General features: G+C 37.8%; 2 protein-coding genes across 2 annotated transcripts in view; one reads left to right on the top strand and one right to left on the bottom strand.

Moving 5' to 3' along the window:
• LOC133524514 (estradiol 17-beta-dehydrogenase 8) overlaps positions 1–5,185 on the top strand; it is a 229,910-nt gene extending 224,725 nt beyond the window's left edge. The window contains exon 8 of the transcript XR_009800390.1: positions 5,176–5,185. The gene's annotated coding sequence lies outside the window, so the exon portion shown is untranslated. The remainder of the gene's footprint in view (positions 1–5,175) is intronic.
• Positions 1–27,979, bottom strand: part of LOC133524490 (phosrestin-2-like) — a 129,573-nt gene that overhangs the window by 69,459 nt on the left and 32,135 nt on the right. Inside the window, exons 2-3 of the mRNA XM_061860553.1 lie at positions 18,165–18,210; positions 14,247–14,411 (exon numbers count right to left, since the gene is read on the bottom strand). Of these exons, the coding sequence (XP_061716537.1) occupies positions 14,247–14,411; positions 18,165–18,210 (211 nt within the window). The remainder of the gene's footprint in view (positions 1–14,246; positions 14,412–18,164; positions 18,211–27,979) is intronic.

Raw genomic sequence — 27,979 nt, 5'->3', positions numbered from 1 at the left:
GTCACTTTCTTCGCCCATCATTCTGATCCATACATTACAACAGGTCTCACGATTGTCCTGTAGATTTTCCCCTTAAGTTTAAGGGGCATTCGAGGATCGCAAGTTGTTCCCTACAAGTACTTGTAATCTATGAGTTGAATTTTTACTTTTGTCGCTTCAATGACGACCTTTAGGTAACCTTATTGTTTGTTTATATCATCAATAGTACATTATTGCAAATCCCGGGAAAGGGCAATTCGTGGATAAGTTTCGATCTTGTCGGCTGACCCGAAGCGGTGTCCGACAAAGAAGACGAATTCACGAATTGCTTGCCGAGGCATATATAATGCTTTTCTCCAAACATGCGAGAAAATAAGGTAAAATAAACATAATTTATTTAATCAACCAATACTCAAATTGCACCTTCACATCAAAAACATTAAAAATATTTTCCCTCTTTAATTATTCTTAAAAAGTTAATGCACAAGTTTTTTTACCATTCATTACCATTCAATATTCGTTCATTCGATATTACTGTGCAATATAAGCTGTATCTGCACGTATGAGATTAAAATATATATATATAGAAGTTATAATATAGTCTTTGATCCTATACTGTTTAATTCGCACGCTCATACTCAACGGCCTTATAAGAGTCGTTTATCTTACTATCTCACTCTATCCTATAGCTTGAAATGATGCTGACCGGGTCGTGTAGACACAGCCCGCGGCTACATTAATTGGCTATTTGCATTTTTCTTAGTTGATGCATGTTTTTAAAAAGTAAAAAGAATATAGTAATAACTTTCCGTCCGCTAAAACATAATGAAGAACTTCCTGTACTATTTTTGCTACAATAAGGTGAATATTTCCAAGCATATTGGAGAAAAAAGTTATTATATTATTGTCGTGAAGTGAACACACTTTTCCTTGCTATTACGCGTGGCTTTTTCCCTTTTTCAATTATCTATCTCAAGAAAGTCTTACTTTGCCGCTTTCTTCGAACTAAAAGATCTCACGTGACGTAATATTATTACTTAAGAAAATGTGTTGTTTTGCAAACGGGACGAGACAGGAAAGTCATTAGAGCTGTTTCTTTGTAGCAGAGGTTTATTTCCGGCACTATTCAACAAGTGCGAGTAAATACGCCCTGGGAGCAAAATGGCCCTTCACAGTAAACGTTAAAAAAACAGTATCCTGGGGCTTTCCATAAAAGATTTTTGTCAACGTGAAGCGTAGCTACCATACGCTTCACGTTGACAAACATCTTTTACTTTACCTTAATAACCTGTAGAAATCTGTTATATAAATAGTTGAATTAAAAGCTATGTTGTCAAACGTTATCATGCCAAACATCGGCTTATAAGCTTTACGGGAAGTGTGTTAAAAAATGGCGTAACGCACTGGAACGCTCAAGAGAACGATTCCCACCGACGGCCCGACTCCGCCCGTTCGGTGAGAAACGTTGTACTTTACTCACGCACCAACAGGAACTAGGTAGAACCTCAATCTAAATACTACAATCAGAGCATTTTATATAAGTGTCGCTTACGAAATGCTTCTCTTTTAATTATTATGAGTATTTATGAAAATGTTACCAAATTACCAATTTGTGGTTTGACAACGTTTAATTGAAAGTCAAGCCATAATTATATCAGACCAAAAATAGGTTTTCTAACTTTCATAACACGTTTCATATTTAAATAGCAGACCTTTAAGGCCAGAGCACACCGGCTGCACGTGCACGTGCGCTGAAATGAAGACGCACACGTCACGCAATCTGTATTATGGAAGGTAGATATAAGAAATACAATCTCCATAGACAGGACTATGGCAAAACTATCCAGCAGCCGTCAGGTATAATAGTTCCAAATCTCTCCAGAGTAGCGCTAGAGTAGCATAGAACGTAGGCGTTATTGACAGAGTGAAGTACTCTGTCTATGATTAGATTTAAAAAAAACCTATTTTATTACAAGCTTTTATTTAACTTGCAATGTACAATCAAGGTATTAAGTATCGACACAAACAAAGTACCAAAAATATGTCCACACTAACTTAATGTATGGGCAATAAGGTGATGCATACATATTTTTGGCACTTTGTCCGTGCCGATATTTAATACCTTGACTAAGTGGGCGAAACTTTCAAGATTTGGCCCACTTTCCGACTTCCAATGAATCTGAAAATTTGCAGACATATGTAGGTAAGTCGGGTGACAATACAATATTATGGTACTATCGAGCTGATCTGATGATGGAGACAAGAGGTGGACATAGGAACTCTGTTATAAAACAACGCAACCTAATTGTGTTTGGGGTTTGTAGAATTGTTTCGATAAGCAATGCCTGTGGAAAGAAAACTACAGTCAGCGGACAAAAGCTTGTAACACAAATGAAATTTTTCCCCAAAAACTTATTTAATTTGAACCTTGTTGTATATTAAATTGGGATATATTTTGTTTGTTTGAGAAAGAAATGAAACAAAAGGAATGCTTCTTTATTTGGTTTAAGAAAGATTTTAATTAGATTGAAACGGAATGTACATTGTAGCACATTAGGCCTCACAAGGATAATGCACTCCTTCGAGAAAACCTCGACAAAAAGTTATTGCCCGGAGTAGGTATTCGCAGCCACAGCCGGAGTGTTCGCTGAAAGAAAATTCCCTAGTGTAAGGCCTGAGTGGACGCTGGCTCTTCGGGGCGTGCAGCGTGGCATCGGGCTCACGAGTGCTGTGAGCAGCGTGCACCTTAGCCGCTCCTATACGGTTGCATTTTTTTAACATGCACGCCGCACGTCCCGCTCCGCTGCACGCCCAAATCGAGCGTCCACTCAGGCCTTACGCTTAGAAACAGCACAGCACCATTTACGGGAATATTTTATACATATTGATATTTTTCCGGTGCCACTAAGCCTTATACTATGTCGGTGGCAAACAAGTATACGGCCCACCTGGTGGTAAGCAGTCTCCGTAGCCTATGTACGCCTGCAACTCCAGAGTTACATGCGCGTTGCCGACCCTAACACTTCACACCCTCGTTAAGTTCTAGCAACCTTACTCACCGTCAGGAACACAACACTATGATTAGTGTTATTTGGTTGCGGTTTTCTATAAGGTGGAGGTATTCCCCCAGTTGGGCTCTGATCTAGATCTGAAATGACATCCGCTGAGCCCTACCATTCAAAGCGAGATGACATTCACAGTGCCCCTTTTGGTCGTAGTTTAAGGACAAACCCGCCTTCTGCTAATCTTTTCGAATAGAGGGCTATTGATCAATAGGATTAGGAGTCAATCTCTCATTACGTAACCTAGGTTCCCTGCTGTCCCCTGTTCCACAGTATTTTATTACCTTGTTATTTATTTTACAAGGGGGCAAAGTTGGGTTTCGAGGGTTAAACAAATTTTACCACCGAGTGATTCACAAATTTGTTCATCACATCAACGAGAGGAAAAAATAGTAAGATATTTCAAATCAAATCCAAAAATTAATGGTATTAAATATTTATCAATAGAAATCATCACTCAAAATTAGTAAGTGGTGTTTTCAAGTCTCGTATTAAATAATAAAGCATCGAAAATGGTTCGTTTCTTTTATTTGTTAAGGAGCCGCACGACGAAAAAAACTTTGACTTAGTTATAGTTTATACCAAAAGTATTGTTATCTTTTATACTAATACGATGGCAAACAAGCATACGGCTCACCTGATGTTAAGCAGTCTCCGTACCCTATGTACGCCTACAACTCAAATAATCTAGAAATGGTCTCCGCCTTATAGAGCCTTAAAAATTAATACTACAAACATCAAACACAGTGTTGCAGCGATTTAATTTTCCCCCAATTGAAAAGCCATTAAATCCTAAGTAAACACGCTGTTCATTGTCACCCCGAAATGAGCACGATTCTAAAAACCAACGAACCCGATTCAGAAATGAATATTTTATAGCAATTCAATGAGAGTATTTTTTACCTACTGCCAGCCGTGAGAGCGTTTCACATTGATCCGTCATCGGATGTCGGGTGATCTCTAGGAGAAAAGTAACCGCTAGAGAATACCCGATGAGATCTTTTTTTGGATTAAAGTTTTCATTAACACAATGATAAGCAGAAGTACTTAAATATTCCGCACTGGCATCGGCGGACGATTTTGTGGCGGTAGCATTGGAGACAGCGCCGGGCAGGGCCGTGGGGAGTTGAAGCTCGCCAACTTTTTGGCGAAGTAGGGCGGGGTTTGCAGGAGAGAGGTGGTGATCCTCGCTCTAGGTCGTACTTGATTCAACAGGTCTCTATAGCAGTTCAGCGGGGGAATGCTGCAGGCATTATGGGGACCTTTGAGCCAAGTACGATACAGGGTGCGTTATTTTAGGCTTACGGCCCGATTCGAAGAAAGATTAAGACATGTTTAAGATCTTGGATATATCTTTAAAAGATTGATAACTAAACGACGTCAAAATTGACGTTTATTTCGATTCCGTTGTGATCCCAATAAGATCTACCTACTATATTTCTAATGTCAAAGTGACATTGGTTGCCCGAATCGAGCTGCTTCTGTCAATTATACGACTTACAAACGATATCTAAATGAACTTATCTAAACCAGAACCTATCAAATACCAAATATCAAACATTTATTCAGCAAATTGAAAGGTCCCCGTGCGGATATTATGGTAATTTTTGTCTACGTGACAGCGTGATAAAACGGTGTCCGTCACTTTCTATCCCGCGGTGTTAAAAAGCGACGATTATATATCACCTGGATAAAGTTATCCATAATACGACTGCAGGAAATCCAATCAGATATTTTTAAAGAGCCCGAAGGAATTTTTAATAGACAAATACTTCGATATTTACAATTAGTAATGGCCGTAATGGGGTATCTAATTGAATACGTCAGTGGCTACGATGGTCGGCTCTTTGTCATTTGTCACCATACCTGTCACGTTCTAACTAGTATGTAAGTTTGAAAGTGACGGGCATATTGACAAGTGATACAAATAAAACCATGCTGCCATCGCTGTAGGTTTGTAGGTACAGTCAGCATCAAAAGTAGCGGATGAAACAACGCGCCAAAAGTATCTGATATTCCGGATAACTTTTCCAAATATAGATAAATTTCGAAAATTCCCGTTCAAAAGTATATCTTTTACAGTCTTAATTATTGTTCTATATTAAATACATCACTTTTTGTTAAGCTGTTACAGAATGGTAGTTACTTATGAAACATTATTTGATCCGCTACTTTTGATGCTGACTGTACAAGAAAATCTCCCATAAAGTTTCTGGAGCAATCTAATAAGATAGTTTCGTCCGATAATGATCACTTGAATGATACGAGTACACTCAGACAAATTTAGTGGATATTATAAGTACTTATAAGGCCAAGTATATTCCACGTGGATCTTAACATTCTTAACCTTTTAAGGCTCAGCCATACTAGAAACAAATCCAAAATTGAACCTAGGATATAACGTTATTTTGGTTTGTGTGAAAATTGAACGAAACAACGCAAATGCAATAGACTTGCATTTGAAAATGACTTCGATTTCATCGAACTTAATAAATAGGTACTACGGTATCGGTACTTACCTACTACGTATAGTTATGGGACCGTGAGCCTTCATCATTATAATCATCTTAGCCTCTATCCCATATCCCAGGGATTGGGGTCGGCTCTCCGTATCATTTTGCGCCATTCCTCCCTATTTTGCGTCCTGTCAGGGCTTGCGCCTATCGTCCTCAAATCTTTCGAGGCCGAAAACCTTGCCTGTCTTGCTTTACCTTGGAGCCTTGCGATGTTTAAATAAATCAATAAACAAATAAATATTATAGGACATTAATACACAAATTGACGAAGTCCCACAGTAAGCTTAATAAGGCTTGTGTTGAGGGTAATTAGACAAGGATATATATATATATAATATATACATATTTATAAATACTAAAATACATAGAAAACACCCATGACTCAGGAACAAATATCCATGCTCATCACACGAAAAAATAGTAGTTGCTTTCAGTAAAGAGATAGCTGGACTTTACTAAAAGCCACGATTAATTGCCGGGTGTTGATTAAAATATGGTTAAACGCGTTTCAAGATTAGTTTTTCATTAGCTGCACACTTCTACGATAGTTCACTGCATAATAAGCTATCAATATTACACTTTAAACTACATGAATGAGCAAAACACAAAAAAATATTCTAGAGACGTGTTCACCATCTTGAATCTCAACGACAACCATCAAGCAATGTATCACTACTTTGTTTTAACTCAAAATGTACGAAATACATTGCCGATCGAAACATTTTAAAAATGAATTGCCTATACTCTGGCAATTGAGACTAAATAAAAAAAAACTACTAGGAATGTTGACTTTATATAATAATAATAATTCAGCCTATATACGTCCCACTGCTGGGCACAGGCCTCCTCTCATGTGCGAGAGGGCTCTGGCTATAGTCCCCACGCTAGCCCAATGCGGATTGGGGACTTCACATATACTTTTGAATTTCTTCGCAGATGTATGCAGGTTTCCTCACGATGTTTTCCTTCACCGAAAAGCTAGTGGTAAATATCAAATGATATTTCGTACATAAGTTCCGAAAAACTCATTGGTACATACGAGCCAGGATTTGAATGAAATATATCTGCAGAACATATTAGAGAAACTTAGACAGATGTAATTTTTGGACACAATTCTTATTTTAAAAATCGTATAGAACTAAAAAGAGTAGGTAACGTGACGTCATTTGCTAGTATTTCATATAAATACCATAGTTGCAAATCGTTTTGACGGTTCAAAAAACGAACTGATTTGACTAGTAGTCAAGAACCCCATTGTTTTATAACACTACTCGTAACACCTACGTCTAGAATAAGTTTGCAGTTATACCAAAATACACACTGTATACCGTTGAATTTATATCAACTCTTTAACTTTATCAGAAGTTTTAATTAAATAGCGTCACGTAACTGACACATTTCTGAATGCCCCCGATATGTATGTATGTATGTCGTAAGCAGGTTATTGCACATAAACAGGTTAACATAAAACAAACAAAACAAAATAGACGAAAAAAATATTTATATACAAAGGCGAACTTATCCCTAATAGCGATCTCTTCCAGCTAACCTTATCTAACTATCTTACCTTTATTTATCTTAACTTAGCTAACTATATTGTTATCAAAATGATCTTAAAGCTCCGTGTCTGAATAGTTCCACGGCAACATTAAATCGATTTCCATTTCCGAGTTGACACGCCATCAGGGGCATGGTGGCTGTGTTCGCCGCGCTCATTACATGATGAGTGGCAGGCTAATATACCTATATACCTACATTTGTATATGTATAACTACACGGTGTCACTATATGGATCAAACGAAGGCCAAATGATAGAGTACCCGGTACAGTCACGTCTGAAAATATCGGTACGAAAAATGTGCCAAAAATATGTATACATTACCTTAATATATGGGCAATAAAGTCGTGTATACATATTTTTGGCACTTTTTTCGTATCGATATTTTCAGACATGACCGTACAGCAATTATTTCAAGCTATAGGATAGAGATACGGAGATCTAAGTTTACATGTCTCGTTCTTACAAGACCGTTGTGTATGATCGCATTTTTACCACTTGTCATGTTATGCGTCACTTTCGCACTTACATACTTATTAGAAAGTGATAGGCATGATGACAGATGATAAAAAACCGACCATCTTAGCCCTAAAATAGCGAGCATATATAGTTTAAAATATTACCCAATTATTTTTAATTGACACGGGAGGACGAGGTATGCCTTTTTTTTGGTCTGTACTCAACAGCATTCTTTGCGAATTTAGCTGGGGGTCTTTACTACCTAGGCTAAGTTAAACTTTTAAAAAATAATGAAGAAGGTTAATCGTTTTAACTTTTTTGATGCGAAGGTTTGACTGGATTCATATTCATACTTAAAGTTCTAAATAATTGATTGTTTTACCTTGTTTCCTCGCATGTTTTGAGAAAAGCACTATAGGGTATTTGACTGTATTTAAAATAAATTATTTCACACCACGCATGAAAGCATCACAACTTTAATAGAGAAACATAGACAGCAGTTATTATTATTTATTTTTTTTATTATTTATTAAGTACAACCACATCGTATATATTACATATGTTACATCACAATAATCTTAAAGTACTTCACCTGATATAATACGACAATTATGGAGTACATAGCATTGTCCAAGCATGATATAGGGAACGACATAAGAACTATGAGACTATGAGATTTTTAGACACTATTTCTATTTTATAATTCGTATAGAACTATAAAAAGTAGGTAACTTGACCATGATGTCATTTGGTAGTTTTTCATATAGGTAGTAAATTCCATAGTTAGCGAACGTATTGACAGTTCGAAAAAAGAAATTGATTTGACTACTAGTCAAATACCCTATAGCTAATGCATAATGCGTGGATTCGTATTTTTTCAGACTTAATAGCTTCGCAACATCCGACAAAATTGAAACTCACCCACGAATTGCAATTTCCCCGCCTCTGCAATAACTATTCATATAGACTGGGCACACTTTACCCCGTCTAAAATGGAATGAGTTACCTTATCTTGCGGTAGATTGTTTGTTAGAACAAAGGCTACGTTAGAACGGGCCGGGTCTGGGCCGAGACCACCGACACTTCATTTTCTATAGCAAGTACCGATCACTTGTGATAGAAAACGAAGTGTGCCGGATCTCGACCTTTCTAGCGTTTCATCTTTTAACCATATTTTAACGTAACTTACATTAAATCGATTTCCATTTCCAAGTTGACACGCTGGTAAGCCTGTTACGGACATGATGGCGGTGTTCGCCGCGTTCATTACACGATGGGTTACATCGTCGGCTAAAGCTAAAGTCCCAAACCTCTTATCTTGTCCAAAGGAGTTACGAGATTTGCAACTTTAGGTATTGTTACTGAAAGTTGCAAATCCTATGTCCTTGTAATAGGAGTCACAAGTTTGCGATTTTAGTTGACTATATATTATGCGGTGTCGCTTTCAGTATGGATCAAACGAACTCAAATGATTGATGATTCTAGAATCGGACCAAAATAACTCTGTACAAACTTTGCAATTAAAAAGTGTGAAAGTGAAAGTAAGTTCTCCGAAAATATGACGTTTAATAGTTATGGTGGAAGTTACAGCACTTATTATGGCTCCTCTACATGATGGCCCATCATAGTGGTCCACTATGATGGGCCATCATAGTGGACCACTAAGATAGGCCAGTGTGTGGAGAGCGGAAGCGGATGGCCACGGTGTTGGTTTTTCGTCCGCACGTCAAAAGTAGTGGGCCAGCGATACCCATCAGTACCGAGTACAGGCGTGGCCCATTCCAGAACTATGTCGTGTAGTTGCGTTTCAACCATCGCATGGCCATCTCGCTGGTCCAGCGCTGGGCCATCGTGTAGAAGAGCCATTAATCGTCATAACTATTTTATTAGAACCTACTTTCACTTTCATACTTTGTGCATTCATTTTTATAACAAATTACCTGACGAGGCTTTAAGATTACCCTTGCCAGCTCTTAAGAATTACTTAAAGAAGTCATTGATGTTGAAGGCTTATTACAGAGTCGAGGACTACTTGACACACAAACATGCATGGTCCAAACCAGAAACTGTAAAAAACAAGTAGCAATTAAAATCATTGTACTATGTGTATATGTAAAATCATTGTATAGGTGACACAGCTCAGGTAAGAAAACACGTCAAATATTTTTTGTAGGTATAGCAATCTGTCAGACTTATAATGTATATTCTCATTTCTTTATTAATTTCATTTTCTTTTTCTTTTGTAAGAGTTCGATATGTTTTCTGAAAGAGCTACGTATTTGTATGATTTTATATGGCTTATATATTTTTTTTTATCAATTTTCTATAAAGAAAAGTAGCTACTGTTTGTAATTTCATGATTTCTATAATAATCTAAATTGTATTTTATTTTTCTTATTTATAATGCATGGTAATTATAAGATGTAATGTTTTGAAAAGATGCGTCCCGCCGAGTTTCTTGCCGGTCCATATTGGGATACCCTCCTCCAATTGAGGGGGGATTTAAATCTTCTCGGGTCAGAGGTGTAGGGTTAGAGCCGGTGTAGCTTTATTTGACGTTCACAAGCGCATTGTAATATGCCTACTTGAATAATAAACTATCTGTATCTTTATCTTATCCTGTCACGTTATAGTCGGTGCAGAGTCAGCTTGGTCCGACAACACCGATTTGTACCCCATGTCATTTAACGAAAATTAATGGATGCGGAGAATTCGGAGAAAACATCGATTTTGTGTCCTTTGTGAACCGTGCTAGCATAATTTTGATAAATTGATTATTTCTAAAACAATTAATGTATTTAGGTCGGTTATCCACTACAACCAGGATACCAGATTTTACTTCATACCTATTTATTTACCCTTCGAACATCACGCCTATTGTGTGCAGCGCGTCATTGTGATCCGTGTCGTATGCACGAAAATTTATATTGGGCCAAAGTCACGGGCGTCCATTGAGGTCTTTGGTTGACTGACTTGTATAATATATTGTATGATTTGTATGTAATAAACTAATTTTAAACTAACTTTTTGAGGCCCTCAAAAAGCGCAAATACGGGAGTCTCGACACCAACTACAACTTTGTTGCATTTGGAGTCGAGACTCTTGGTTCGTGGGGCCCCGCAGCACAGGGCTTATACCGGCAATTGGCGAAACGGCCAGTGGATGGGACTGGGGATAAGAGAGCTGGCAGCTTCCTCGCCCAACGCTTGAGCATAGCGATCCAATGAGCCAACCAGCATCCTCGGCACCATGCCACGGGTCCATTTTAGATTTAGATTTTTAGTTTTCTAGTAGTTTGAGTTTAGTTAACTGTAGTTTATTTGAATTATTGTAATTGTATTTTTTTAATAATTATTAAAGAAAATCAGTATAAACTAATAATTATAGTACATTATTACACAAATTGACTAAGTCCCACAGTAAGCTCAATAAGGCTTGTATTGAGGGTACTTAGACAACGATATATATAATATATAAATATTTATAAATACTTAAATACATAGAAAACACTCATGACTCAGGAACAAATATCCATGCTCATCTCACGAATAAATTCCCTTACCAGGATTTGAATCCGGGACCATCGGCTTCATAGGCAGGGTCACTACCCACTAGGCCAGACTGGTCGTCAAAATAATATTAGGTATAATTCAACGTTATATGAATCCGGAGGCAGAAGATTGTTCTGAGATCATTTATTTTTGCTTGACATTGCATGGGGGTCAAAACGATAGTTTTTAAGATGTGGCGGCCGATTTTTGAATTTCGAGCGCTCAAATCCCTGGAAAACGGAGAAATGCAATTTTTGAACGAGCGATAGACATTAAGAATACCAATGTATTGTCCACTCGTTTTCAATTTTATTAATAGAATTTAAATATCTAGTAGTGGATGAAAGAGAAAAAACGAAATCGAGCACTGGAAATTCAAAAACCGGCCCCTTCCTTTCATTTCGCCTTTGTTGTATGTATGTAGGACGTAGGTAGCCGAAAAATGTTTCAAAGGCACGCGTACAGTTTTCACTGTTTGTGGTCGCAGGTTTGCAGACAGCTGAAGCGTGAAACATATTTATTTCAGATAGATACGAGAAATACTACACTATTTTTTATACTACGTATAAACAAGCATACGGCCCGCTTGATGGTAAGCAGTCTCCGTAGCCTATGTACGCCTGCAACGCCAGAGGAGTTACATTACATGCGATTTTCCGACCCTAACACTCCGCACTCGTTGAGCTCTGGCAAACTAACACACCAGTAGGAAAACAATACTATGAGTAGCGCCTAGTGTTATTTGGCTGCGGATTTTTGCAAGGTGGAGGTACTTCCCCAGTTGGGCTCTGCTCTAGATCTGGAATGACATCCGCTGTGCTGTGCCCTACCGCATAAAGCGAGATGAAATTCACAGTGCCCATACCTCTCTTTTGGACGTAGTTTAAGGATATACCCGGGTTCGAGTATTACGTAAACACTTAATTTTAGGGTATAGAGATCACAAATCCGATCCATCCAACGTTCATATTACCTATAGTAAAACCCGCAAAGAGGCCGTTATCGATTTTAGTCGCATAAATGTCAAATAGATAGATTTAGTTAATGAAATTGTACACGTTTTGTGAACTATTAGAAATGACAAGTACTGGTTTCTATTAGCACGTCTTGTTACCAAATACAAATATCTTTACTTCGCTTTAAAATGTGGTACATAAGATGTTTTAAAAATATATAGTAGTCACACACAATTATCTATCTGTCTATCTTTCATTTTTTTGAAAACAGACTCACAAAATTATTAATATATTTTTTTTTCTGATGGACGTTCAGATAAACGCGCGTAAAGCACTGATTTTGTCGAACTACTTTGTGAATTACGTAAAGTTTGGACTGCTAAAAATGGTAACTTTATATTATACATATCCTGTACTTCAACTTCACATTTTTGTTATTATAAATTGGAAGTAGTGTAAATGAAAGTTAGACGAAATCATTTTTTGCCAGAAATTACGCCAAAACAAGTGTAAATTTTCCTGAAAACCGACTTAATATCAACGTAATTTTGATACTTAAACAGTCTATAACATTTGCTGAAACTGTTCTTATACATCATTTTCTATAATTTACCACAATAATTTTTGATGAATTTTAAAAAACTGTCCTTTTTCGTCACATGTTACCGGGGACGCACGCTTGCGACCTCCTTATTAAAAGACAAGATGAGAAGACGTGACAAGAAACCAATGCTTGTATTTAGATATTACGTAATAAAAGGTATACAATTTTAACGACTAAATCTATCAATTTTACATTTTTGCTCTAAAATCGTTACCTTAAAACAACGGAATCTAATTAAAAAAAAAAAACGAATTTATAAGACGCATTGCCAGTATCGACGCTCGCGTTTACACACTCGCTTCTCTGGAATCTGTGTCACTGTACACAATTGCAACTAATGATGTGCAGTTAACAAGAAATTTCCTCAGGTTTGTTTTCCTGTAGCTTACACGGGAAGGGAAATCAAGGAAATATTGGTTTTCTACACGCACAGACTACACAAACACCGCATTAAGAAGCGTTTACGAAGAGAACGAGGCCAACATACATAAGTGCAATATTACATGTAAAATCGGTTGATTTGATTGTAACAGCAAACTAGGTCGTATTTTGCACCATTTTAAACTATGTGACAGCTTAACTCTAACAGGTACAAATTCTTGTAAAACTTACGCATTTAAGTTAGTATGCAAGTTTCTTAGTTAGTGTGGGTGAAATCTATGAAGCTAAATTAGACCCACTTCCCGATTTCCGATTGAGCTGAAAATTTGCATACATATGTATGCAAATCGGATGACAATGCATTATGATGCGAGCTGATCTGATGATGGTGACAGGAGGTGGCCATAGGAACTTTTAAACAACACAATCTTATAGGGTTTTTTTTTTCGAATTGCCACGATGTGAAAATGATATTTTTGCCGAACTGTTATTAATTTGCTGATCGTAATTGTAGGCTTAACTAAAATAATAAGGTTGCGCTCCCGTACCAACATTTGTACGGGGGCGCTTATGTGTGGTGACCTCGATTGTCTGTAGAGGTGTCTGTGTCTGTGTCTACACGTTAATGTTTTCCAATTATGAATTTATGACATATTGCTACTGATGAATTCCTAATACAAATTGGATCTCCGGTGCCGTTAAGAACATTCTTACGGTAGATGTCGCTTTGTTTAGACAGAAACAAAGAGAATTAAGAAGACCAAGAGTGCCCACTCCATACAATGGTTTTGTTACCAAAAATACTATTACAGCGCGGCTTACGTGGGCGATAACTCGCGAATGCGACGGAAAGAGGCGCAACGCGCCGCGGCGGCCCAACGGCATTCGGAGATCGCCCACGTAGGACACTTCCATAGGTATCAAAGGATTTAATTCACCCACGCCGCGCCGCTTCGCGTTCGCGAGTTATTCGCTCGGGTAAGACACTGCCTTATTTTCGTAGTCTACACCTAGCGTCAAGTAGCGGAACTTTTATCTTCTAGTCGCTCAGGCATCAAAACTTGACTACGACAAATGCAATTTTGATTCGTTAACATTAAGGTTCAAAATAGAATGGAATGAGGGACTTTTTATATGCCTCTGGGTTAATAAAAGTAAAAATACATCATCAACAACTCACCTGAACGTAAGAGTGACTTGTCCATACAGCTTCTTATTATCCACGTGTTCAGGGTCCACGTGAAGAACACCCTGTATGCGGTCGATGCTGTTCGTCTCCACCACTAGATCACGTGACGCCAGGTACAAGGTGAGTTTGTTGTTCGGGGACGATTTTTTGAACACCCTGTGGACAAAGTGAAAGAGTACATTTAGGCAGAAAACGACATAGGTATAATCGAAAAAACTAATTTGTGACCCACCATAGAATGTTTTCACAGTAAAGGATGACTCAAGCTAGACCGGGCCGGGGCCAGGCCGAAGCGTCCAACTTAGTCATTTTGTCATAATAATTTAACTTTTTAGTTAGTACCAATGACGTAGTAAATGTGAAAACGTTTCAAAGTGGATCAGATCTGAAATCAAGTTGTTCGATAGTACATACATACAAAATATATCTGATAATGTACTATAAGACATAATTTATTTACATAGGTTAATACATCTTGCAATAAACACCAGGCTGCCTGGCTAACCACTGATATGGAAGAGTAATAGAGAGACAGAAAGCGTTTCGTTGTTGTATGGCAAACGATTGTCATCCCCTAGTTAGACTTTTCCCCAATGTTGACTCTTTTTACTAAAGACTACGTTCGCTCTACACCGTGTTTTTATTGAATTCCGTTAACTCCGGGGTATCGGTAAGTACGTTTAAGGAAACTATATGCCATAGTAATATTTCAAAAAAAAAACCTTTTTTTAATTTTTAATTAGTAATTAAATGTTGCATATAGCATTGTTGTAACACGGGCATTACATTTAACTCAACGAAACAATTGAAAACTGTGTCATATCAATGTCATTTTGAACATCAATCGTCCGAGATAGTATTTACGTTTAGTAGCAAATGTATTAACTCATACTTAACACTAATCAATATGTAAACAGGCCCTAAGCCAAGTGTACACGCTCGTAAGGGCCTTATAATATAAAAAATAAATATTGATTATCTCCGAAATGGAGTTAATTAGATTACCGGTGTCTTTGAGAAAGTTACTTAATTTAAGCTCAGGGATGCACCCTTGAAATTAACGGAAATAAAAAAAAACACGGTGTATAATAAAAAGCGCCTCCGTTCGTCACAAAACAAAAGAAATAAATTGTACTTTGTTTGAAGCTTTTGTTTTGTTTGATAAAGACAACTTCATTCAGTGACATGTTCCCATTTCGGGAGCGAGTGCGGCAGAAATGTGAAAACCAGTTTAGTTAAGCTACTACTCAGCAAGATTAAAAATATGTGTATTGATTTATTTTTGTTTTATCTTATATTACGGAGATAACACAGAAACAATTATACAAGAAACAACCATAAAACAAACATGTATATGTAGATACAGATATTTCCTTGGATATATCACACTAAGAACACATAGTATAGGTATATTCAGATGCGCAATGCGATAAACCTTTGTTAAATTTGATTCCTACAGTCTACAAATTTGATTCCTAGGCCCCTATAGAACCATGCCATAATGACTTCTACGACAGTGCTTATTGAGTGATGCGTGTCAAGTATCTAGTAGTTAAAGCGACAAGGTTCTATAGTGGCCTAGGATTCAAATTGGTTGACTGTACATTGTTAGTAGCTGAACTGTTGTATACTAAGGGAATTAAAAGGTAAAGCTTACATTACTAAGATGACAGAAGAATGATAAGAAACATTTAAAGATATAGATTATAGCGAGTCCGGCTGTTTCAAATTCTGCTGTTGCCCTGGTGCAGCGAGGCGTCCGAATTATTCAGGGAACTGGGTTGGCAGCTTAGGGAGAGGAGGACCGACCCCCGTTCTGGGTCTTGGCTAGTCCAATAAGTCTCCATCACCATACACTGTGGCAACGCTGCGAGTGTGATGGGGACTTTTGGACCAGGCATGCCACAGGATTTAGGTTAGTTCAATAATTTTAAGTAAGTATGTGTATTTTGATTTATATAACAATAGTGATTTATACAATAAGGTTATATAGGAGAATTATAGGATGGGATATAGACGAAGTGTATCACTTTTTTTTTTAATTTTATAAATAATTATTTGTTGTACCATTATAATAATCTGTTTGTTTGTGTTGTGTGGTTGTCTGGAAGAGATCGCTTTTTAGCGATAAGGCCGCCTTTTGTTACCTGGTTCTATTTTCCTTTTAAATTCATTTGTAGTTTTACATGTATGTAAAATGTATGATTGTTGGTGCAATAAAGAATATTTACTTACTTACTTACTTACTTACTTATAATAATATTAATAAAATTCTTTATAGTGCACTACTAGAGAAAAGTTCATATTACAAACAAAGACAGGACTTAAATGAGTAGGTAACAACAGGCGGACTTATCGCTATATGGCGAGTTATTCCTACTTTGTAAAATAAAACACTAGAAGGGTACGAGAAGGGAAGTTAATACAGGCTCGGCAGCCTCCAGCAGTCAACTCATGGAAAAAGTTTCCAAGGCGCCTAGGCATTTTTATACCATGTCGGAGGCAAACAAACATATGGCCCTCCAATTGGTAAGCAGTCACCATAGCCTATGGACGCCTGCAGCACCAGATATATTACACGCGCGTAGGCTATTCAACGAAGTAGGTTGGTGAAGAAGTAAACCTAAGTTATAGATGACACACGCTAGACCGGGCCGAGCCCGGGCCGAGGGGTCCGACACGTCATTTTCTATGAGGGCCGATCGGTGATCACGTGGTGCTTAGGAAACGAAGCGCCGGAAGCTCCGGCCCGCCCCGGCCGGTCATATAGAAATAAAAAGTAAACATAGAGTGCTCACTCCATACATCAGTTTTGGTACCAATATTCTTATTTTCCTAGTCGACATCTAGCATCGAGTAGCGGAATTATCAGTAACTGCTACTTGACATTTGATGTATCGGGTGTCGGGACTGACGAAAACCAAAGGAAGAACCAAGTTTTTGAACAAAACAGTAAAGATTCACGAGCTCAATTTGGGGCACCGACTCTCTCTCGCTTGGCAAGTGAATGGCAATAACACCTCCACCCTCCACCCCCAAGTGTCAAGAAGAGTAAACTTACACTCCAAGGGACCTCAGTCCTCAATTCGACAAAGTTTTAGATTCAATTTATTCTTCCGTCCGTTTATTTGTGACCGTATATGTATTAAGTATGTGTACCTACTTCTATATGGTGACACCACTGAATGAGAATAGGTAGGTAGCTTTGAAATGCTTGTTTGCAAAGTATTTGTATAGTTACATAAGCAGTGCACACATAAAATATAGGTACGAGAACGAAAATGATAACGGCCACTTGGGCCGTTTTAAGCACCACAAAACGGCTTTTTTAAGTCTATAATTTGCTTGTTCAAAGTACTATTGACTATAATACATATAAATGCACGTGTCCTGACTGATACATCAACGCAGAGCCGAAACTAGAAAAACTAAAAAGATGAAATTTGCACAGTAGGTTGCATTTATAAAGTGTATAAGAAATAAGAAGCGATTTGGAAAAATTCAACCCTGAAGGGGGTTGAAAAGGGGTTGAATGTTAGTAGGGCGTTCAAGTTTTAATAAATAAACCCGCGCTGACAAAGTCGTGGACAACAGCTAGTTATTAAAAATAAATAAAATTATATTAGACTACGCCTGTTTGTTTATTTTTTTTATCAAATCTAGGAAAGAAAACGGGACATACACTAGCGGGTAATACCCTATTTCGTATTACCTCACAAAGAAAACCGTAAAGTCAACTTAACCCTTTCGCTGTTTAACATATCGGGACCAATAACATAATAATACCGGCACACTTCAAAGGAAATTCAGTCAATGGACCTCGATCAATCATTATTGCCCCCTATTCCAGCAAATTTAAATTGTTAAACTGCTGTCAAACAGAAACGGACCTTATGTGTATGGACTTACCGTTGGGAATTGAGGGAACTGTCGGCCGCCATGTTGTTTGGACAATCTGTGGACAATGATTTCTATATTACTTCTTTGTTGGACATTTGGCAACTGTTGATTGTAGCTGTATAAGGAACAGTCACCATCAGATATATCGGAGCGGCCGAGGTGCTCGAAAATATCTGAACACGCACTCTAGCGTCTTGAGAATAGAGGCGTTTTCAGATATTTGTGAGCACGTCGGCCGCTCCGATATATCTGATGACGACTGTGCGTGCGACAGATGTTGCCATGCGGACGAGGTGCTCAAAATAAACTGAAATAAGATACAGGAGCTGAAAAAAAGTTGGTACTTATATTTTTTTACTGTGGCATATTGTGCATAATTTTAACAAACGATTGCAATTTGTATATCAAAGATATAAGAAACTATTTTATATGTAATACGATTTATTGTACTTAAATTACTGTAGTTTTAAATGTAAATGACGTGTACCTAAGAAAAATGTTCCTAAACATTCTTTGTTAGGGATTTGAAGTCCCCAACCCGCATTGGGCCAGCGTGGGGACTATAGCCCAAACCCTCTCGCACATAAGAGGCCTGTATCCAGCAGTGGGACGTACATTGAATTGGTTGAATTATTTACCATCAAAAACCCTAAAATCACATTAGTTGGTGCAATGCAAGCCAATAAGCCTGTTTTTAATATTTACCAAAACAATATTTTATGTTTACCAAGTTTCAATAAGTTCAAACCAATTTCACCACTGAAAGGGGTGAACATTTCTTCCAAGATTAGTTACACAGTAATTTACAAGTTATATGAGCAATCAACACACAATTCCACTAAATTTCTACCATCTTAAACTAAGTACTTGTTAATTTAAATTGAAGTAATTCCGTCACGATGGTGTGAACTTTAATAATCTATGTAGTTATCTAGTGAACCGTCTAATATTTGTTTATCTTTTGCCGTTGAAATTTGAGCTCTGTTCAATAAATATAGGTTAGGTTTTCGCGTGAGGGTTCCGGCGTTTGATCCCGGCTCTCCGCTATACATTCGTTATTATAATTACCTCTCATAGAGTTAAATTATTCTACATAGTTAGAAGATTCTTCGTGAGGCGAACTGATGATATAACCGTTTACAAGGAAGCATCAAGATTGCTTAGTTCAAAATTGAACTTGGAGCCTATATCGCTTAATATTTCATTGATGACCAGACATAGAAATATTACATTAGTCGCGACTAATGAAAAGTGTATTGCTTAACAATTTACAACTAATATTACAAGCAAAAAGAGTTGAAAATAGCGTTCCGGTTAATCCGGTTATAATATTAGCTGAAAATTGTTGAGCATTAGACTTTTCGTTCATCGCGACATCTATTGTCAAGTAGTAGTACTGATAAATCTTGGCTAGGCACCGAGATCTCGCATTCTCACTTACGCTGGCCATTATAAGGTAGATATCTATGAGAATACGTATCCAGGTGGAAATTCTCGGTAGTATTAACATATAACTCCCCAGTGTGGAGTTTTCAGTTCAAACTTTGACAACGTAAGCTGGTGGTTGATATGATAAGGGCACATGCTCAATGGATCCGTTGAGTCTTTTTTAACAAACTTATATCTGTAATTAATTGAAAATCATTTGTATAATATAAGATTTGCTTAGTTTGGGCCAAGGTCGATTTGTGTGAGGTTGTCCCCCATATCTATGTAAAATGCCTTTAAACGAGTAATAATACTTGTCTATATATTTATATTAATGAATTAGAAGGTACATAAAGTTTCTAATTCCGAGGGTCAAAAACGACCTAAACACACATGTTAACAACTTAATCCCTTACCACATAGTTATGTTAGTTTCGTACCTTGGGACAATAGGACCTTACCTTCGTACAGTCACGTTTAATAATATAGATACGAACAACGTGCCAAGAATATGTATACACGACCTTATTGCCCATATATTAAGGTAGTGTAAACATATTTTTGGTAATTTGTTCGGATCGATATTTTCAGACGTGACTGTACATAATCATTGTTTACGTGCAAGAGAGGGAAACTAAGCTTCAGGGTGCGTAGCCAACGTGCCAATCGTTAATAAACCGTAATAAACTAAACGCAACTGTTATAATTTTCGGAGGTCATTGCGGATACACTTCGACCCACAGGGATCTTTTGTGTAGTTGCCCCCTTAGGAAAGATCCGTCAGATACTCAAGAGCTTTTTTGACCATCTCCATATGATGATGGAGCTTATGGGTAGCCTTTTGAATTCCTTTGGTTCCAGATAGCTAAAGAGCTTTGAGTGCATTAAGTAACGCAACTGTCACTGTCGCACTAATATGGAAGAGTGACAGAGATGACTACGCTACGCTACGGAGCGTTAACGATTGGCACGTTGGCTAAACACCCAAGCATGTAGCTCGAACTGTAGCCTTACCACGACTGCTTGCATCAGTGGTAAACTGACTTATTCGCTAACTTCTGCGTAACTTACTTTCTATACATCTCACTCGCACTAATATGCCAGTACTAATATGACAAACTAAGGCCCCTAATATCATTTAACCTTGATATTTGAAGTCCGTCCACGTTTGGCTGCGAACAGAACTTAAAATACCGTTATTTTGGATTAACGTTATCTTTTATAACTTCATCTTCACAAACATTTAAATACTAAATAACCGGTATTTGATATTATTATTGCTTTTTTAATAAATTTTTGAAAAGAGTTTTGACATCCTCAAGCAGGACCACAGAGCCGAGACGCTACTAAAATACGATTAGTTTCTATGATGAATCTTGCCCACTGTGGCCAATTTAATGAAAGCTTAAATTCATAACGTAATTACATCGGTAATAAAGTATAACGTAATGAAGAAATAGCGTTTTGTTTTAATCGGGATTTGAACACGGATAACGTTATATACAAAAATAATCTCATAACGTTTTAAAGGTCTGGTTGCTAAGTTGACGTTTGCAGTATTTGACAGATCTGAACCTGTAGGCGCATTTTCGGCCAGTTCAGTATATTACGTAGAAAGATGAGAAAGATCACGCCTGCTTGTCATGCTCAAAGCATACTAATATTATTATCGCACTGTAACTGTGACTGAGTGGTCTGCAGCGATTCAAAAAACAAATGTCAAATTTAATATATGAGAGTGTACACACTACTTTCTGGGCCAAGAGTACATTCTGGAGCGTCACGTCATTCACGCTTCATTTCAGTTACGAAACCTAAAATGAAGCGCTAATCAGGGATGTAGCTGCGAAAACCTAAGTTCGGAAATAGCGAGAATCTTTCTCTGTCACTCTAATTACGTTTTAACGGGCGTAAAAGAGAAAGATGCCCGCAATTTGCGAATTTCGGTTTCATAGTAGGCCCCCAGACTCCAGAAAGTAAACAAAATGATAATTTGACCGTAATCGAGAAAAGCTGACATCAACAAATCCGCACCTAATCGTCAGGGTATTAACCACGAAAGGAATTTAGCGAAATTCATGCGAAATTTGAATTCACGAATAGATAATTGTATGAATAAATAATGGCTAAGCCGGGTGGCGCCACAAACTGCCAAATTAAATTTTAACGGTCATTTTCGTTATAAATTGAGTGAACGAGGAGTTTTAGAGGCGGTTAACGTAAGATATATTTGGAAAGGAAAATGGCGTTCCGTTTTTCATTAAACGTAAATAACTGTTACAGTCTGTTTGTGAAGCGGTGGTGGCCGAGCGGATATGACGTCGGACTTTCAATCCGGAGGTCGCGGGTTCAAATCCTGGCTCGTACCAATGAGTTTTTCGGAACTTATGTACGAAATATCATTTGATATTTACCACTAGCTTTTCGGTGAAGGAAAACATCGTGATGAAACCTGCATAACATCTGCGAAGAAATTCAAAGGTGTATGAGAAGTCCCCAATCCGCATTGGGCTAGCGTGGGGACTATAGCCCGACCCCTCTCGCGCACGAGAGGAGGCATGTGCCCAGCAGTGGGACGTATATAGGCTGAATTATTATTATTATAACTGTTACAGTGAAATTATACATTCAAAATTTTCAAAGTTAATCTGTAATTAAGCCTATAAGGTTCTTTCACAGCTCATATTCTATCTGGGAAACCTAGCTTTGCTCGGAAAACATATCAAAACTTAAAAATGCGCGGTATCCCGGAGATAAGACCTAGACCTACTTTTCGCCTCCGAAAACCCCATATAGCAAATTTCATCGAAATCGTTAGAGCCGTTTTCGAGATCCCCTTCTTCTTCTTCCTCGCGTTGTCCCGGCATTTTGCCACGGCTCATGGGAGCCTGGGGTCCGCTTGACAACTAATCCCAAGATTTGGCGTAGGTTTTTACGAAAGCAACTGCCATCTGACCTTCCAACCCAGAGGGTAAACTAGGCCTTTTTGGGATTAGTCCGGTTTCCTCACGATGTTTTCCTTCACCGAAAAGCGTCTGGTAAATAAAATATCTAATGATATTTCGTACATAAGTTCCGAAAAACTCATTGGTACGAGCCGAAGTTTGAGCCCGCGACCTCCGGATTGCAAGTCGCATGCTCTTACCGCTAGGCCACCAGCGCTTGAGATTGAGATTTGATTTGAGCCAGGGGAATGAGATCTCTTTAGAATAGCCTTTATAACCTGACAGGCTTTCCAACCGGCCGTCTTGAACCATGTATATGCATGTATTTTGCCTTTTTATCATAATAATTTTTTTTTCCTTTGTTTACTGTGCACTCGTTTCATCCACGATGACGCGCAGATTTGTCAAATCTAACCTTTAATAACATCACAATACGAATCAAGGCATGCGTCATCGTGAATGAGACGATCTATACACGCCCGTTCAATGTTCGTAGTATAATTAGTAGGTTGGGCGTTGGGCTTAAATACACATCCACAGAAAAATACACAGTCATAAAAATACACTAAGCCATAAAACTTATTTTCGGCTTCGAATTCGAACATGCCCGTGTAAACGTAGAATGCTCTTAACATTGATTTTAGATTTATAGATAGGAACTTTTTAGGAGGCGAAAGTATATTAACTAAAATAAAAATCATTTATTTCAGACAACAGTTAAATTACGTATATAATATATAAACTAACTTATTTAAACGCATAAAATACAAAAAAGAATATTACTAAAGTAAAGATACATAGTTATGTATCTTAGTAAATTTATGTAGGTATATATAGGGAGTCAGCACAGGAGCCGTCAGAGCCGTTTTGGCGCGTGGCGTAAATGTGATGTTTATTGTTCCAATGTAGCCCACAAGATGGCAGAATCTACTGTGCACAAGAAAACACGTGACGTGTAAATGTACATGTTTATGGTTCCGATTCAGGCCACAAGATGGCAGACCCTCCAACGCGCACGGTCCCTATAGTTTTATATACCTACATATATTTACAAAAAAATGGGGACTAGCTTGTCGCCTGATGGTTGAGGGCCCAGTAGGGCTAAGATGGTCGGCTCTTTATCATTTGTCACCATGCTTGTCACGTTCTAACAAGTAAGCGCGAAAGTGACGGGTATAGTGACAAGCGATAAAAATGGAACCATGCTGCCATCGCAAAAGGGTATTATATATATATCGTTGTCTAAGTACCCACAACACAAGTCTTATTGAACTTACTTTGGGACTTAGTCAATTTGTGTAATAATGTCCCATAATATTTATTTATTCATCACAATACCTCAGTTTGACGTGGGCAAAAATGCCTAGTACATATAGCAGCGCAAATATCGAAAGTATTATTGAAAAATCATCAACTGCAGACACCATAATATGTACCATCTATGTTTTGAACAATAAAGATTTATTTACATACAAACATATAATCACGCCTATTTCCCGGAGGGCTAGGCAGAGACCCAAGATTTATTTATTATTATTATTTCGACATGAAGCAATGTAAATCATAATAACTATTCATTACGTTATGAATATTTAAAAGCATCAGTCAGCTCTGTCATTATCTACTTAAAAACCTTTTTCATTTAGTCTTGTTTAAGCTCTAAATATTAAATATCCAACATCTGACATTGATTCAAGTCACTCTAACAAAAGTTTAAAATTACATTAAATATTAATTCAGTTTAAAATTGAGGATTACTGTAACTAGCTTAAATCTAAAAATCTCCATAGGCAGAACTGTTGCAAAAATGTCGAGCTGTCAGCTATAAATAATAGTTCCAAATTTCTCCAGAGTAGCGCTAGGTTAGCAAAGAACAGGCGTTAATAATATCAATGATTAGATTTTTTTTCAAATAGGTATTCTAGGTATTGTAGCGTCTGGACGTCCTAGGTACCGCTGGAGAGATGAAGTGCAAAAAAACCTTAGCAAACTCGGCGCCGTCAACTGGACAGAAACGGTTTTGGACATAGAAGCATGGCGATCTTTGGTGTCGGAGGCCAAGAACCACTTCGGGTCGCTGCGCCACAGCAGCAAGTAAGTAAGGTTTGTAGCGCCACCTATTTAAGGTTTTTTGACGGACACATTGATACATGGAGATTGTATTCCTTACCTCTACCTTTCATAGTTCGCTACGGGGAGCATCAACGATTACCATGTTGGCTACGTAAGCAGGCATCTCACGCCCAACATGTACCATATGTACCAATGCTTAAGCAGATTGCCTCTCACGAAGCTCCATCAGTATCCTTACCACGAGTTTGACAACGCCATAATAATTCGCTGGCGACTGCATAAACCAACTCAAAATGCATCTCCCACGCACTGACATTGGTGCAAACGAGATGCACTGCGTTTTAGCTGACGCAGTCGCAAGCGTTTAAGGCCGCGTAAAACTTATTGTGAGGATACAGGTAGTCTTCTCATCGGTCGTCTCGCTCGCACTTAAGACAGATGGAAACTTATAAAACGTTAAAACAGAAATATCAAATTGCGAGGACAGCGGTTGTGCCGCTAGATGTTTGTATTGACGAACCGTTGGAAACATTATATCGTATAATTTACTTAGGTAAAAACAGTACTTTACATGTGTGTGAACACGTTGCAAAACTCAACAATTTTCTTCCTTGTCTTATACCAAAACTGCCAGAGACACGTCAGACCGGTTTGTGCATTATGATAATGTGTGTTTGTTAGCTATTAACAAAATTATCGGAAGCACGTAATACGTTATCTATGTGTTGTGGGGTGCCGCGCGCTAGGAGCAGAGTAAAATTATTACTCAGAGTAGTTTGTCTTTGAAAAAACGCATGCAATAAGGACAAATTGAATAATTCACGGTTAGTTTCACTAGACTTAAAATCAGGGATTGATTTTGGTTACGGTATACCTAACGGCACGATAGCGGTATAAAATTACGATACCGATACATTATACCGGTAGGCCGCGCATCTCCGATATAAATGTATCGCTACCGTTTTAAAATAACGTTACCGGTATATACCTTAACCGTTATTATAGCCAAACTGATAGTATGAAATTAATTCAAAAGGGCTTACGGGCTTACACTTATAGAGACAGCTCCATCCAATAGGAACCAAGTTGGCGCAAGGCACGGGCGGATTGGCAACGACGCCTAAGCTGATACAGCGGCCTAAGCGGGCACCTTTATGAAAGCGGTTAAGGTACCCGAAAAAACCGGTACCGTTATTTTTCGGTAGCGAAATAAATTTATTCGTCTACCTAAATGGTTCGGATTAAACCAGTATGACGTCATACCATTACGTCTAGTATGCTAGTTGCCTCCTAGGCTTCAGATAATAAAAACACTGATAATTACTAAGGTTTCGTGGAGAAGCTGGGTGGCTAGAGTAGCACAAACTCGTTTTTCAGCAAAATAGGCACATTGGTTATCGATTTGCGGGAAATGCCCAGCAGAACTAAGTAAAATTGCACCTACATATGTCAGGTGTCCTTGTTTTCTTTGCAAATGCTTAAATAATAATGCTGCGTCTGTAGTCTGTTCAAATTCAAGAACTTGTAATAAAACTATTGGTGGTTTTGATACGACCTCCACGATCGTTTTGGTAATTGCCGCTCATGACTTTCACTTTTTTTCGCATACAAATATTCTAATCGTGTCAACATAGTAAGATCAAAACCGTAATAACTTGTTAAATTTGAATCGGGCAGGCGGAATGTAAGCGATAGTTTACTCTACACTCCATTGGCTATCGATTGTGATGTTTTGTACCTCGCGATGAAGTAATAGCTCTCCTGTTTACGCAACGCAATTTGGGGTAAAATGTTATTCGGTTGCGTATGAAGGCCGTCTATTTGTGGGAAACTAAAAGCATGCATTTTAATCTGGTTGTTTATAGTTAAATACGTTAGAATAATCAAGTTTTAATATTCATTTCTGAATGTAACAATGTACATGTATGATGAAAATGCCAGTCAAAATGAAATGTAAAAAAAAGAAATTATCATCTATATATCGAATATTTGTTTTATAGGCGATACAAGTAGGTGTATTCTGATTGTAATAACAAGTTATTAATTTCATCTGGATTGTTAATGACTACGATCTGTGACGATTCTAGTTGATGAAATGTCCTTTTCCACTGACAGATGATCATATCATATCATCTCCGTATAGCGCTTGTAAAAGAAACATTCGAGGAAGAGAGAAATTTATAATATTGTCATATTTTACTTCTCGTCTGCTGCTGTGAATATACAATATACATATTTAAAAAACTCCCTGAAATATTCATTCTACAAAGTACGTAACCTTGTCTGAGATAATCCTTAAGGGAACAAATATTTTATTTTTACTACGATATGTTTCTGTTTGTAAGTAGGTCATATCCGGTGGACTGTAAACGAGATTTCAGTATCTCGGGAGATCCCCATTTGGTGCACCGTACAGTCAGAGAAATATCAAATGAGGCTTGCTGTCCATTGCACACTGTCTGCCGTAGCGCGGACGTGCTATTCTTAAGAGCATTGTCGAGGACTATTTCTCTTTACTGACGTAAATGCCAGTTTTCTCACTGGATATTGGCATTGTGGATTTTAATTTCTATTTACCTACCACATCTATGCCTCTTACCCGACGCTTAATTGTTTTATTAATTTTCTTCTTCTTCGATTATTCTAATAATAATTAGTTCAAAGGATTATGCATCAAATGGTCCAAAAACCAATAGAGTTGAGAATTAGATCATTAGATAGGTATTTTTATGTACTTCATTTCGCTCTATGGGCACCAAGTGGAATTCCATTGGAGAACTGAGATATTAAGTCAAAATGCCACCACTCTTATTACGTGCTTATTACCTAGGTAATATGGGTGATCGGACATTTTGACTTAAAGACAAATATCTCAGTTCTGTAATGGAATTAAGCGGAATTCCACGTAATAAGAGTGGTGGCATTTTGACTTAATATCTCAGTTCTCCAATGGAATTCCACTTGGTGCTCATAGAACCAAATTAAGTACATAGAAATACCTATCTAATGGCCTATGTAACTCTCATTCCTGTTGCTTTTTGGACCAGGCTCCATATAAAGTTGACCATGGTCCTTTACTTTTAATTTACAAAAGCATCAACATCATCAAAAAAAAGTTGCCGATAAAACCTAGTCTTGTAATAAGTACTGTATGTTTCTTTTGGCATCATAGGCGTGCATAGCCCTTTGAACATTTTATGTCATAAACACAAACGCCAAGTTCCCGGGCGCAAGCAAGCTAATGTGTGAAGGTTACTTTGACAGCGTGCGCCATAACACCTATAGGTGTCCTTGGCGCAGTAGGCACGAAGCACACGTCACCTTTCTTGACGTTCAAAGGTTAAAATCCTTCCGAATTCTTACCAAATATCCTCTATC

Source organism: Cydia pomonella, chromosome 1, assembly GCF_033807575.1.
Source record: "Cydia pomonella isolate Wapato2018A chromosome 1, ilCydPomo1, whole genome shotgun sequence".
NCBI classification, from domain to species: domain Eukaryota; kingdom Metazoa; phylum Arthropoda; class Insecta; order Lepidoptera; family Tortricidae; genus Cydia; species Cydia pomonella.
This window is presented reverse-complemented; position numbering and strand designations above follow the sequence as displayed.